This window comes from Saccopteryx bilineata, chromosome 4, assembly GCF_036850765.1.
Source record: "Saccopteryx bilineata isolate mSacBil1 chromosome 4, mSacBil1_pri_phased_curated, whole genome shotgun sequence".
NCBI lineage: Eukaryota > Metazoa > Chordata > Mammalia > Chiroptera > Emballonuridae > Saccopteryx > Saccopteryx bilineata.
In genome coordinates, this window is record NC_089493.1 from 178,262,588 (window position 1) to 178,275,638 (window position 13,051).

Here is a 13,051-nt window from a genome sequence, read left to right on the forward strand (position 1 = left end):
GAGTACTATTCATCTATAGCCTTGTATGATCTTGTGGCTCTTTATAGAAATCTAGTGGGAGATGGGAAGCTGCAGGAAAGATTCGAGCAGAGGGGTGATGCTAACTGACCTTTGTCAAAGCAGGATCATTCGGCTTGTGCTTTATTCACTCTGAGTCTTATTTGCAAATGATAAGAAAAGCATATCTCTCACAGGGTAACCATGAGCATAAAAAGAGGTAATACATGTCAAGGGTTTAACATGGTGCCTGACATAGCATTCAGTAAAAGGTAAGCATTACTGTTACAGACATCCAAGGAAAGACAGATGCCCCCTGAAGAGTTTTGGAGGACTTCACGGAGAAGATGGTAGTTCAACTAGACATAGAAAGATGTATGATGTCCGCTGATATCGATGGCAGAAAAAAGAGGGTTTTCTGGGTGTAAGGAACGAAGTTTTCAAGAAAACAGCCAGCAACTGGTCAGGGCAGTGAGGAGAGATTGTTTCATCAGCTCTGGCAAGTCACAGTGAGGAGTCTGGACTACAGAGCCTAGGTGATGGGAGCTTGGAAGGTTTTGTAGCAAATGTTAAGATCTATGAGCTTTGATTTCAGAAAACGGAACTCCTATCCCTCAGCCTGGAGCTAAGATCTGGAAGTAGAAGTCAAGACATTGGTCCAGGGCTGGGGGCTGTTAGGCAGCTGCTGGCCTGGAGTTGGAGAGAATCAGGAGGACGCCTGTGGGGGTGGAAAAGGGGAAGGCAACCGCGAGGACGCACGCGGTCCCTGGGCATCAGACAGGAAGCAACTCCCTGAAGAGTGCTGAGGAGCCACAGGTGTCACCATCCAGCTCCGTGGCCCTTCGCAGTGCCCGACGGCCAGACTTCCTTGGAGCCCTCACCCCGGTCACAGACACATTCCATCATCTAATACGATTCGGTATTCAGTGTTTCAGCTCCCAGACGTCATGGCTTGAGACTGTTTTCATTTCATTCCTGTGCCTGGCAGTGTCTGGTTCACAGTAGGCGTTCACGAACGAGAGTAACAAGTTTCAAGTAAAGGCTCTGTGAGCTGATTGCTAGAAGTACACATGGGACTTGAGGGCATTCCAACTCCAAGGAGGAACTTGCGTGAGAAAAGGTCCTACAGAGAGGCTCTGGTCACCTGACCGCAGGTTTGCAGGGACAACAGACGGGTGGCAGGCGGGCACAGACTCCACAGTTTACACAAGGCGTTCACCCCAGGAACTCCGTCAGGAAGGAAACGAGGGACCGCCGGCAGAACAGTGCGCGTGGAGCGCCGCTGTGCCCATTTCACAGGTGTGGCCGGCAAATAGAGTCCTCGGAGTCACAGTAGGTCCGCAGGTTCCCGGGGCCGAGCCAAGGTGGGTGGGAAGCCACAGCGCCAGGGCTGCAGGCGCGGAGCGTCCGGCCCGGCTCCCGCACTATCTGCAGATCCCCGGGGAGCTCGCGAACTGTCGCCCGATCTCCGGAGCAGAGCTTGCCGGGCGGGGCTGCGGGAGCCCCGGGCGCGCCCCAACGCGCGGAGACGCACGGGTGTCCAGACCGCACCGGCTAGCGCCCAACTCGCCAACTCCTAGACTTTCGCAAAGCTCCCGCGGGCGGGGTGCCGCCGAGGAGCGGGCCGCACCATCGCGGCCCGAGAGGGGGAAGCGGTCCTTCCCCGGGCCCCCGCCGCGCCCGGGCGGGCCAGGAAGAGCCCGAGAAGCCTGTGGCTCGCCGCGTACAGCTCTCGGCAGCCGAGCCGCAGGAGGGCGGCGCCGGGCGAGCGGCTCGCCAGGGCTTGGGGGCCGGCGGCGGCGGCGGCGATCCCCCCGTGGCGGCGGCGCGGTGGCCGAGCTCGGCTCCCCGGCTTGGCGAGCAGCGGAAGTGCCGCGGAGTTGGAGCGGGGCCGGCGCCGCGGCCGCTTCTCGTCCCCGACCTGCTGCCGCCGCCGGGTGGACGGGCGGACGGGCGGACGCCGGGAGCTGGGGGCCGCGCGGAGGGACCGGCGGACGCGGCGGGGCTGACCGGCCCCGATGAGGCGGAAGGAGAAGCGGCTTCTGCAGGCGGTGGCGCTAGTGCTGGCGGCCCTGGTCCTTTTGCCCAACGTGGGGCTCTGGGCGCTGTACCGCGAACGGCAGCCCGACGGCACCCCCGGGGGACCTGGGGCGGCGGTGGCTCCGGCGGCCGGACAGGTGAGTCCCCCAGTTGTCATGGGGTAGGGAACACTTTCTCCCCACATTTACTACTGGGTTTTGGTTCCTTCCTTCGTCTTCCCCTGCCTTCTCAGAGTCAGCGCCAGAGATTCTTCTGCTCTTTCCATTTTTTTCGATGGGAAATTGAGGTTTAGAGAAGGACAGGGACTTGTCCAGGGCCCCACGCCCAGCAGAGACAGAACCAGAACTAGAAACCAGGACTCTTGGTGCTCAGTCTGGAATCTTGTTTCTTACCGTAGGTTACCATCCTTATTTCTGTCCGTGTCTGGGAATGTCCTCACCCCTTCCAGCATCTCTCTTTTGGAAGATCCTGTCTGCATACCCGTATCCCAGGATAACTCCTGGAGATCCAGTACTTCCTTTTGGTGTCCAGGTCTTTTCTGCTCCCCCCCTCCCACCTGCTGATCCCGATGTTCCCTACTCAGGTCAGCCCCTTTCCTGTTTTCCCACCTGCCCGACGAGACACCTGGGCCTCCGCTTCTCCCCACTTGTTCCTCCTCCCTCCTTCCAAGCCTCATTTCTTTCCTAGATTCTGTAGGTTCCTTGGAGGATGCAAAGATCACGCTCTGCTTGGAGCTTCAGGACCTAGGGGTGAGGAAGGAAGGAGATAAACCCCTGGTCCTTGAGAGGCTTGCTGCCTTTGACCTTCTGGGGGTCCAGAAGTGGGGGCTCTGGTGGAGGGATCCCTCAGATTCCCCAGAGACTCTTTGTGCGCAGTGTCCTGAAGATGGGCTATCGTATGCCTTCCTCGTCCCTTCTCAGAGTACTCATGACCCCTCTGAACTTGTCCTGTCTAATTAGGTGTGGTGTTTCTTGCAGCAAAGACTAGGATCTTAATTGTTTCTGCCTCCTCAGAACTCCCCTATGTAGATATGTGTGTTTGTGTGCGGTGTGTCACGCACGCATATATTGAATAGATTGAGAGCAGAAGCTCTCCCAGCCCCTGGCTCGGTAGGTGCCAGTGAGCGTGTGCCTGCTTGAGCTGTTTCACAGAGTGGGACATTCCAGGTTTGGTATGGGGCTTCCTTGTTCACGTGGAAAGTGGATAATTTGTACACCAGGGTCAATGTGCGACTGATTGTTGGCAGGATGAATGAAGAAGCGGAATTTTAAAGCTGATGGTTTTCCTGTCTCTTCCCATCTAGGCAGTGTGGCATCTTGAGCACAGAGGGCTCTTTGGGACAGGGCTGACCAATTCTGAGTGTAGCCTGTCGCTTGGTAATTGCTGCAAACCATCCTGGGGGGCCTGGTTGATCTCTGGTAGAGCTTACTGTTGGGGCATGGAGAGCCCTAACTCCTTGCCTAAATCCTGGTTCAAACCCTGTCAGCTTAACTTAAACCCCTCTCCCTTAGATCTGCATTCATATAGGCTTTTCCTCCAGGAAAGACCTCTTCTGTTCCCATCCTCTGCCAGCATCAGAGTTAGGAGGTCAGGGTTCTGTCCTCTGCCCTACCATTAACTTACTGTGTATGTCTTCAATTACCTCTCAGGTTCCTCTCTGAGCCTCCCTTTCTCCTTATGTAAAATGTGGTTGTTGGTCCAGCCCCACCATTCTGTGATACCATCAGTGAATCAATAAGAAGGACACTGACCCCTTTTTTCCTGGGTCAGCAGCCCCTGTAGCATCCCTAGCTGCAGGGGCACCATTCTGGACACAGCCAGTACGTATCAAGGGGAAGAGTGTCCTGCCCAAGTGCAAACTCTCCATTGGAATAGCTCTAGCCAGTTCTAAAATAGCTCCTAACATTCTGCCTCTGCCTGGAGAAAGCCCTCGTATTTCATCCGCTGTGGATGCCAGAGACGTCCTGATTCTCATTTTCTATAGACCCAGATGTGTAGAGAGAAGGTCAAGGTTAACTGCCAGTTTGGCCTGAGCTTTCAAAGTAAATTACTCACTTGTGCAAGAGGGAATTGATGGAGCCTTTTGGGCAGAAAGAGAGGAAGCAACAGCTGGGCGCTGCTCAGAGCCCTTAACTAAAATGGACAGATAGGCACATCTGGGAAGGTCTAGTTCTTGTTCATTTCTTGTGCTCTGCAACATCACAAAGAGGAGGAGGAAGAGATGGTGAATGGGGTTTGGTGGTGGTGGTACGGGTGTCCAACTGATTATCCTTGCTTTAAAAAACAATCTCTGCTTCCTGGGAGCAGCAGAATGGAGCTATTTCCCCAATGATCAGCTCTGCTAGGTGCTATAGGATTCTGCATTCATGTGCTGCCTTTCAGGAACACTGCCAAATTTCCACACAGTCCCCTATTTGTTCCACTCTCCTGCAGATGCACAGCGCTGGGCTTGGCCCCGGGTCCCGTGTTTGAATGTCAGCTGGCCTTGAGGGAAGAGGCTGACCTCTCACAGCGAGGGTGTTCCATCCCTCATCCCAGTGTGCTGGAATGTGCACGGAACACGTCAGGCCGCTGTCTGGGAAAACTGGCATCTTGAGCACACAGAACTTCTTTCGACAAGGCTGACCAGTTCTGAGCTCAGCCTGTCACTCTCGTAATTGTTGAGAATTATCCCAGAGCCCCTCGTTGATCTTTCCAGTAGAAATAACTGCAGAGGCTCTGGAGGGAAGTCTGACAGGACTTGATCCAAATGGAAAATAGTATATTCCTGTGGGGGCGAGAGAAGTTTCTTTGAGGGTGACAAACGCACTGTTTGCGCAGTCCATTATTAACTCCTTGATTTCTCCACTGGATTGAAGAATACAGAGTTTTAAATTAAGAGCATTTACCACCTGCTAGAACTTAAGTCTACATCACTATCACCCTGGCTCATCGCGGGTGCACCTCTGGAGCTGGGTCGGGCAGCTGATTTATAAAGGACACATAATGCTTTAGGATTTTGGCATTCATCTGCCCGGACAGTTCAGCTGGCTGCTTTGAGAGCTGCAAAACCCAAGCAGGAAAAGCCAGTCCTGAAGCCATCTTCGTTTTAATTTGGGGTTCCCTTTCATTGCTAGCCCCCAACTGCTTAACATCTTGGTTTGATTCCACAATCTGTTTCATATTCCAGACTTGGGAACTGGCCGTTAAAAACCCCTACTAGGAAATACGATGCAACCCCTCCCCATTTCTGAGCTGCAATCTTGTGTGAAAAATTACTTCACTGGATAATAGCGACTATGGAATAGAAATTGGTGGGATAATGGAATACCAGGAACTTAAGTTTCAAGTATCAAGAGTTGGGTTTTGTTTGTTTGGTTTTTTTTCATTGTGAAATTTATTCTTAGAACATCCAGAAATCCATACTTTTCCCTCTTTGTCAGTCTTCCTGGGGACTGAGCCTTACCAATCAGAAAGTGAAGTACCCTAGAAATGTGGCCTTGGAGTGGTTTCCTTAATTTTCCACAGAGGGGCTGGGATCCTTTAGATGGCTAATCACTTCTCTGTCTGCGTGCCCAGCTGAAATCTGACGCCACAGCGGAAAGGTTGTTGATTTACTTGGTCAAACCTGGCGCCCTGCATTCTTTCTCTTTTCCTGGGCTTGCCAGTCTCCCAAGGAGCCCAGCTGAGGAAGGCCTGGGAAGAAAGGCCTGGGTTCTAGTTCTCTCTCCTTCCCTCAACGTACTGTGTGACCTTAGGAAAGTGGTTTAACTTCTCTGAACCTTGGATTCCTCATCTCTGAAGCAAGGGCTCACATTCAGAAGGAGAAAGGTAATGTTGTATGTTATAATAGTGCTTCCCCTCGCTGGCCAGGGCAAACATTGCTAAAAAATCTCTTTCCTGTTAAACCCAGACTTGGCCTCAGACTGTTTCTCAACACTGCTACACAAGTGGCTCTAATGGCATGTTGAAAGTCACTTGTGACGTAGGGAATGGATACTGTTCCGGCTTTTCCAACTCTGACATCCTGGAGTTCTGTGGGCTTGTTTGGAAGCATGTGTTGGAAAGACCTGGAAAGTAAGTAGCAATTGTTCAAACAGGCTTCCGTGTCTAACTCGTGATGAGGCCGTTACTTGGGGATGTGTTCATACTCTAATGCCTTCTCACAGTCTGTCGTCTTAAGGACGTTCAGCTTTTAATTTGTTGGCTCCAGTGACACGATAAAAAATAATGGAATCAGGAATGAGAAAGCAAAGGCCCGTTTAAAAGATAACCATCTAGCTTGCTAATTGTACCTTGTCCACAGTCAGCTCTTACACAGAGATGCCATCAGGATCTCATCACTTAAAAACTCCTGGAGGCAAACTTGGCAGCCAGAAGTATGTCACGTGGCAGCTAAATGCTCATGATGGTGTTTGCAGTGGGTTTTTTATTTTGCATATATCTGACCTTCTGTATTTCCATATCTGTGTCAGAGCCAGTAAAAGCAGAGCTGATGGATAAGGCTCTGCCCCCAGGAAGACTGAAATAAGAGTCTTACTTCTCTGAAAACCACTGTCCTGATGCCCAGTGGAGTGGGGTAAGGAGGTGGCCGGAGTTCCTGGGGCCAAGGAGTGCCCGGGGCCTTCCCTCTCAGAAGGGTCTGAGAGCAGGAACCACATCCTCTCTGACATGTAGTGTAAGGCTTGGCACTTGTGAGCCAGTCGGAACGTGTTTGCTGAGTGACGATATGTAGCAGAGCAGGAAGGCTTCTCTCCAGCCCCCTCGTTTTGTGGGTGTGGAAACTGAGGCCCGGGAGAGGGGCAGTCAGCTCACAGAGAGGGGCACGCAGGCCGGACCCAGCTCTTCTCACCGGGAATAGCTTTCCCTCCACATCCCAATGTTTGATCCTGCTCTGCTGTGATTTCCCTCGTGAGCCAAGGTTATCAATCCCGGTTTGGGAGGCCAGTACTTACTGAGACCAACTCTCTGCTGGAACTTACCTGGCTTTTCACTTTTCTTCCCAAATTTTTAGAGTTGTAAAGGAAGTAAAATGGATTAACTTTTATGGTGGCAAAGGGATCCAGCAGGGGGATTAGAGGAGTTCAAAGGACACGTCGCACGTGGCACCGTTACTGTTCTTCGTGGCAGACGGAGCCCATCTCAGTTTAAGAGCCACCTCCGATTCTCTGTCAGTTGCAGGTAACAGAATGAATTAAGCCACGTGGGCTGAAATGAGTAAGGGAATTTATTAGCTCCTGTAATTTCAGTTGACTTCAGGTATGGTGTGATCTAGAGGTTCATTTTCCAGACGGAGCCCCCATGGTAGCAACATGATGGCAGCTCTTTCCAATCTCATATCCACTCCCAGATCCAGAGGAAGGAGTCGGTCGCCTTTGATAGCTTCTGTAGAAGAGAACTGAAACTTCTTCCCTTAAGCCCTGGCAAGATCTCCTTATGTGTTATTGGCCCATTTTGGATCTGATGTGCTCTCGGAAGCATTCAGTCTATGCTGGTAGACTTAACCCACCCAAATCGTAGGAAGAGTGGTTCCCCAGAGAAAAATCTGGGTGCTCTTGTGGGGAGGAGGGGGAATGAGATCTGGAGAAGAAGCCAACATAGGTCCGCGTCAGAGTCCTGCTGACACGTACCCCAGGCAGTTACCGGAGGGCTCAGGCTCGGTCCCCGAGATGAAGCCCCTTTGCCCATCCTGGACTCAGTTTCGATCCCTGAACCTGCACTCCGCCTGTCTGATTCTCATCTTAGCTCTGCCCACCCTTGGCTGAGACGATCAACTCCGTGGGCCCTAGTCTCCTGCCGAAGACAGATGCTTGCCAGCCTAGCGTAGGGGGCTGCGATGAGGAGCAGTTGAAAGCTGCCTTTATTTCATCTAATTTACGAGCTCTGCCGCTGCCTGCCTTCTCCCTCACAGACGCCCCGAGAGCTGTGCCACCCCCCCACCCCCTTCCTACACCCGCACTAAAAGTCAATTCATTGAAAATTTCTCTCAAGCTGAAAAAGAACTTCTGTGTCTTCAGCTTTGACTTTTTTCCTGCCTGGCCCTCTTTGCTGGAGGAGGCGGAGTGTTCATACTTTGGAAGCTCGAGGAAGCTAAACAATCCCGCTTGCTGGGGCGGGTGGGTGTGTATTTGTGAGTGTGCAGCTCCCTCTCCATGTGTCTCCCTCCTCCTTCTCTCGGCTGGTTCCCCTCGGCTGCCCTCTGCTGAGTGCAGCTAGGAGGAGGAAGGGGGGACGCCGGTGCCCCTGTTTCCTTCCCCTTGGAATTTCAGATGCTGAGTTTTCTTGTTTGGTGATGGAAGGGCATTGTGAAACGATACTCAGAACGATGATGACAGGCATGATCGTGTTAATAGTAACAGTAGCAGCTGCCGTTAGTTCAGCAGCTGTTCTGCTGGGCAGAGGATTAATAGGCCCTTTACCTGTGCAACTTGTCGGATAGTCGCAACAGTCCACAGGTAGGAACAGATGGGGGAGCAGAACCTCCCCCACTGAGACACTGTGGGGCAGTGTGTGGGGCCTGGGGCCGGGGAGTGGAGGGATGCGTGCCTTGCTGCAGTTTGGAAGGTACTGGTAAGCAGTCCAAGCTGAGGCGGTTGGCCTGACGGCGCCGGGTTCAGAAGTGGAGGAGGGCGTGGGGATTTCTAGGCTGTGCTTGGTGTCCTGATTCTTTGAAATCTGAAGCAGTTATGGGGGTGGGGGGTGGACAGAGACCTTGCTGCTTCCTACCCTGGAGGAGAACCCAGATCCTCTGCTTCTTTCTAGGAAGTATCCTTTGGCCACTGTAGCCCTCAGGGGTTTCTCCCAGGTCTTGGATCCCCCAAGCTTTCATTTTCTCACCTGCCCGCCTAGATCAGAGGCCCTTCCAGGAAGGCACAACCCAGTGCTTTTTCCGCTTCTCCTGCTTCTCCCTCCCTGCACCTGCCAGTGTGTTCCACGTGCCTCTGGGACTGCATGCACATTCCTCCCTTGCTTCCGACCTTCTTGCGGGCCGCCTCCCTCCTAAACCTGGCTCACCCCGCTGTGGCAGCCTGGGGTAGCAAGGATGAGTCGGGGGTCTCAGCGCCCCTTATATGTGTCTCTTGCAGTGTAGTTATCGTTTTGAATCTGCCCAGACTGGCTGCTCCTGAAGGCAGGAGCTGACCTCCATCTTGGTCACCTGCTCTTGTTTGCCCGGAATATTTGATGGCTGAAGAAACAAGCGCAGGGGTTGGGAAACTTTGTGGCTGAGAGAGCCATGAACGCCACATATTTTAAAATGTAATTCCATGAGAGCCATACAACGACCCGACCCGTGTACGTTACGCATTATCCAATAAAAATTTGGTGTCGTCCCAGAGGACAGCTGTGATTGGCTCCAGCCACTCGCAATCATGAACATGAGCGGTAGGAAATGAATGGATTGTAATACATGAGAATGTTTTATTATTTTTTTATTTTTTATTTTTTTTTGTATTTTTCTGAGGTTGGAAATGGGGAGGCAAGTCAGACAGACTCCCGCATGTCCCCGACTGGGATCCACCTGGCATGCCCACCAGGGGGCGATGCTCTGCCCATCTGGGGCGTTGCTCTGTCACAACCAGAGCCATTCTAGTGCCTGAGGCAGAGGCCATGGAGCCATCATCAGCGCCTGGGCCAACTTTGCTCCAATGGAGCCCTGGCTGCGGGAGGGGAAGAGAGAGACAGAGAGGAAGGAGAGGGGGAGGAATAGAGAAGCAGATGGGTGCTTCTCCTGTGTGCCCTGGCTGGGAATCGAACCTGGGACTCCTGCACACAGGCTGATGCTCTACTACTGAGCCAACCGGCCAGGGCTTGTTTTATATTTTTAATGTTATTATTTTTCTTATTAAAGATTTGTCTGCGAGCCAGATGCAGCCACCAAAAGAGCCACATCTGGCTCATAAGCCATAGGTTCCCGACCCCTGAACAAGCAAGTGAATAATATGGTTGGTGCTCAGAGACTGCGGACCCTGTGCAGGAAGCTGAGGCTTGCTGAATGGTTCTTCTCCAACTGCCTGGTGCTTCAGAATCCCTGGGGAGCCTGTTAACTTGGGGACTCCAGGGCCCATGCTCAAGAAGCATGTCCATGCTGTTGTGGGCTGGGCCAGGAACCTTGTATTGAACAAATGCTACTGAGAGAGCATCAGCGAGCTCTCTGCTCTCTGCCCATAGCCCAGCTTGCCTGCACCCCGAGAAGCACACCTTGCCTTCCCCAGGGGCCCACTCCACTCTCCCAAGGAGCACTTGGCCACTGCCTTTGAACTTCTATTCCTGGGAGTGCATTAATCTGCAGTTTCCAAGTGGCCAGCCAACTCCCAGAGGAGCCTTGCGGAGCCTGTCAGTAGTGGCGCTGTGTCAGACGCAAGCTGCCCAGGGGCAAGGTCTGGGATCTTGGGTCTGGGAGGGCCATGCACTTTAGAATTCCCTCTGCTGTGGGCTGCAGGGACTCTGGGGCCCTAAAGCTTCATTCTCCTCCGATGTCTGTGGTCTGTTGCCCCTCGGGGGGGGGGTGCTCTGCCATCCTGCAGTGGAGGCAAGAGTGAGGTGTGGGGAAACTGGTGCTGAACTTGGGGCCTCCCCGGGAAGGGGTGGCATCATGGAGACCCTGAGAACCTCTTTTGTGAGTTGGAAAGAGTGTTGGATTGGGAACCTGGCCCAACTCGGCCACTTGCTAGCTCCGTGTCCAACCTCCGGAGCTGCGGCCTTCTTCTCCTAAAATGAGCACCGTGATGGCTACGTCATAGTGCCGGGGAGATGATTAAATTGCATTACAGATGAGAAAACTGAGGTGCAGAGAGGTTTGGCGATATACCCACGGCAGAAAGTGATGGAAACAGGATTCCAGCTGTGGTGGTCTCACGTGAGTGAGCTTCCATCTGCCTTGCCACCCAGTGGTCCTGTGACCACGGCGCGTCCACCCTCTTTCCCTGGACACGAGGCCACAGTAGGAGGCTATCGCCGAGGGCCCTGTGAGCCTTGGCTCTGAAAAGCTCTTCCCTTGGTTGCGTGCCCGGGCGGCCGTGTCTCCTGGGAGCCTCACTGGGCAGCCTCCCGGGAGCCCCGTTACCAGGGCCGTGTCTGTGTGCAGGTCTCCCCCATGGCTTACCAAGGTCGGCCTCCTTGAAGAGGCGGGCTGCTGAGCAGAGGGTGCTGGCAGGGTCTGGAGGAAGGTGTTTTCTTAAAGGGAACAGGTTGGAGACATCTGGCGGGGGAGTGTGTGTGTGAAAATTACTTCCTGCTGCTAAAGCACATTGTATGTGCTCAACTGAAAACTGTTATTTTTTTTTTCGTGTTTCCTCCTGGGTGTTGATCAGAGTCAGCTGCTGACAGTTAAAATGTGTATGTGTGTGCACATCTATTTGTGAAATAACCAGTTTCTAAATTTGGCACCTAACTTTAGTGAAAAGCTAGTGATTCTGTGCTTGGGGCACCAGGGTCTGTGGTTTGGATTTCTGGTATTTTATTGATAGTGAACCTTAATGGCTATCTCCTTCAGAGAACTTTTACTGCTCTGTTTGCCCTTTATATCGTTTTTTTTGAAACCTTATATGTGTATTTTAATGGAGGTCGTAAACTGTTAGCCTGTGGGCCAGGTGTCGCCCAAAGGTATGTTTTGTGTGGCTCACCTAGTGTGGGCCCGTAGATGGTTAGGTGTCTTTATTTTTAAATGTTGGGAAGTTATCAGTACCTAAACAATGGAATTTTCATATTTGTTTTAAAATTCTCACTTTCTGGCTTTTAGGGGGAAGTGGAAAAGTCTGACACCAGGGCCCAGGTTCCGCTACCACAGAAAGCGTCTGGATCTGGGTGGCAGCGGCCCCTGCGGGCAGGCCCATCCCTCCGGTGGCCCTGGTGCCCGCCATACTTTGTGGTCTCCACCCTGGGTTCTGCACGCATCACAGAACCAGCCCGGCCTCTGGAGGCATTTGAGTCTGAGAGCCCTGCTTTACTTCGTCCGATTTGTTCTTTTTATCTCACGGGGAGGCACGATGGGACTACGGCCCCCACTTTAGAGATGAGAAAAACAAGGTTCAGAGAGCATAAACGATGTGACTGTTCACCGAGTCAGCAAGTTGAAGCTAATCCTTCTGTCAGCCTAATGTACATTTTGGAAAAGGAAAAGGATGGTTACTTGGAAATGTAAATGTGTAAACCTCAGGCTCTTGAACAAACTCACTTAAGTTTATAGCCAATGTTCCTGCTCTCTCAGAGCCCAGCCATCACTCACCTTGCTTCTCCGTGTCTGTAGGTATTCTGAACTTGAGGTCCACCCTGTCTAACAAAGTTTGTCCCCGCCGTGCCAGGGGCTGCTGTAGGTTTGTGAGCGATGGAGTGAGCACAGGGTCCACTTTGATTTCTGCCTGTGCTTCCCGGCGTGTCAGGAAACCCCGGAATGTTCATTCCTGTTACCAGGGAGCGTTAGGAGTCTGCGAAGTGAGAAGAAAGATGGCTTTCCCAGCAGAAGTGGCACGTGCGGCGTTCCCCCGCGTGAGAGGGGCCTTCAGGGCATCTGGGAGCACTTCTGGAAAGGAGAGAGCCTTCCTGAGAGCAGTTTGGGGACCCCCCACCCCTGAGCGAACTAACCGAGTGAGGCAGCTCCCCTGAACACAGCCAGCAGGGCATCCGAGTACAGGGCCCTTTGCCAGGGCAGGCGTGGCTGCCGACCCCCCCTTCAGGAACCTTCCCTTAGAGGTTCCAGGTGGCTGCGGTGTGGCAGTGGGCCTGGGCGTGGGGCACAGGCGGTGTGGCAGCCAGCCACGGGTCGGGCCGAGAGCTGGGCTCTGTCTGAGTCCTGGCTCCCCAGCAGTAGCCGTGCTGACCATTAATCCATCGAGCTGCCGCTGCACGCCATGCCCTGGGCCCAGCTCATTTCATCAGGGTTGTAACCCCAGGAGGTAAGTGCTCATTTTTGCAGACGGGAAAAGGGAGGCCCAGGAAGCTTAAGTAACTTCCAGGAATGCAGAGGAAATAAGCAGTGGAACTGACTCTGATCTCTGGCTCTCAAACTCGGGCTCGTAACTACCAGGCCTTATGGATT

General features: G+C 53.0%; 1 protein-coding gene across 1 annotated transcript in view; it reads left to right on the forward strand.

Annotated features, from left to right (window-relative positions):
- The first annotated feature begins 249 nt into the window (after positions 1-249).
- Positions 250-13,051, forward strand: part of GALNT10 (polypeptide N-acetylgalactosaminyltransferase 10) — a 201,006-nt gene continuing 188,204 nt past the window's right edge. Inside the window, exon 1 of the mRNA XM_066273080.1 lies at positions 250-2,174. Coding sequence (XP_066129177.1) covers positions 2,016-2,174 — 159 coding nt within the window. The 5' untranslated portion in view covers positions 250-2,015. The remainder of the gene's footprint in view (positions 2,175-13,051) is intronic.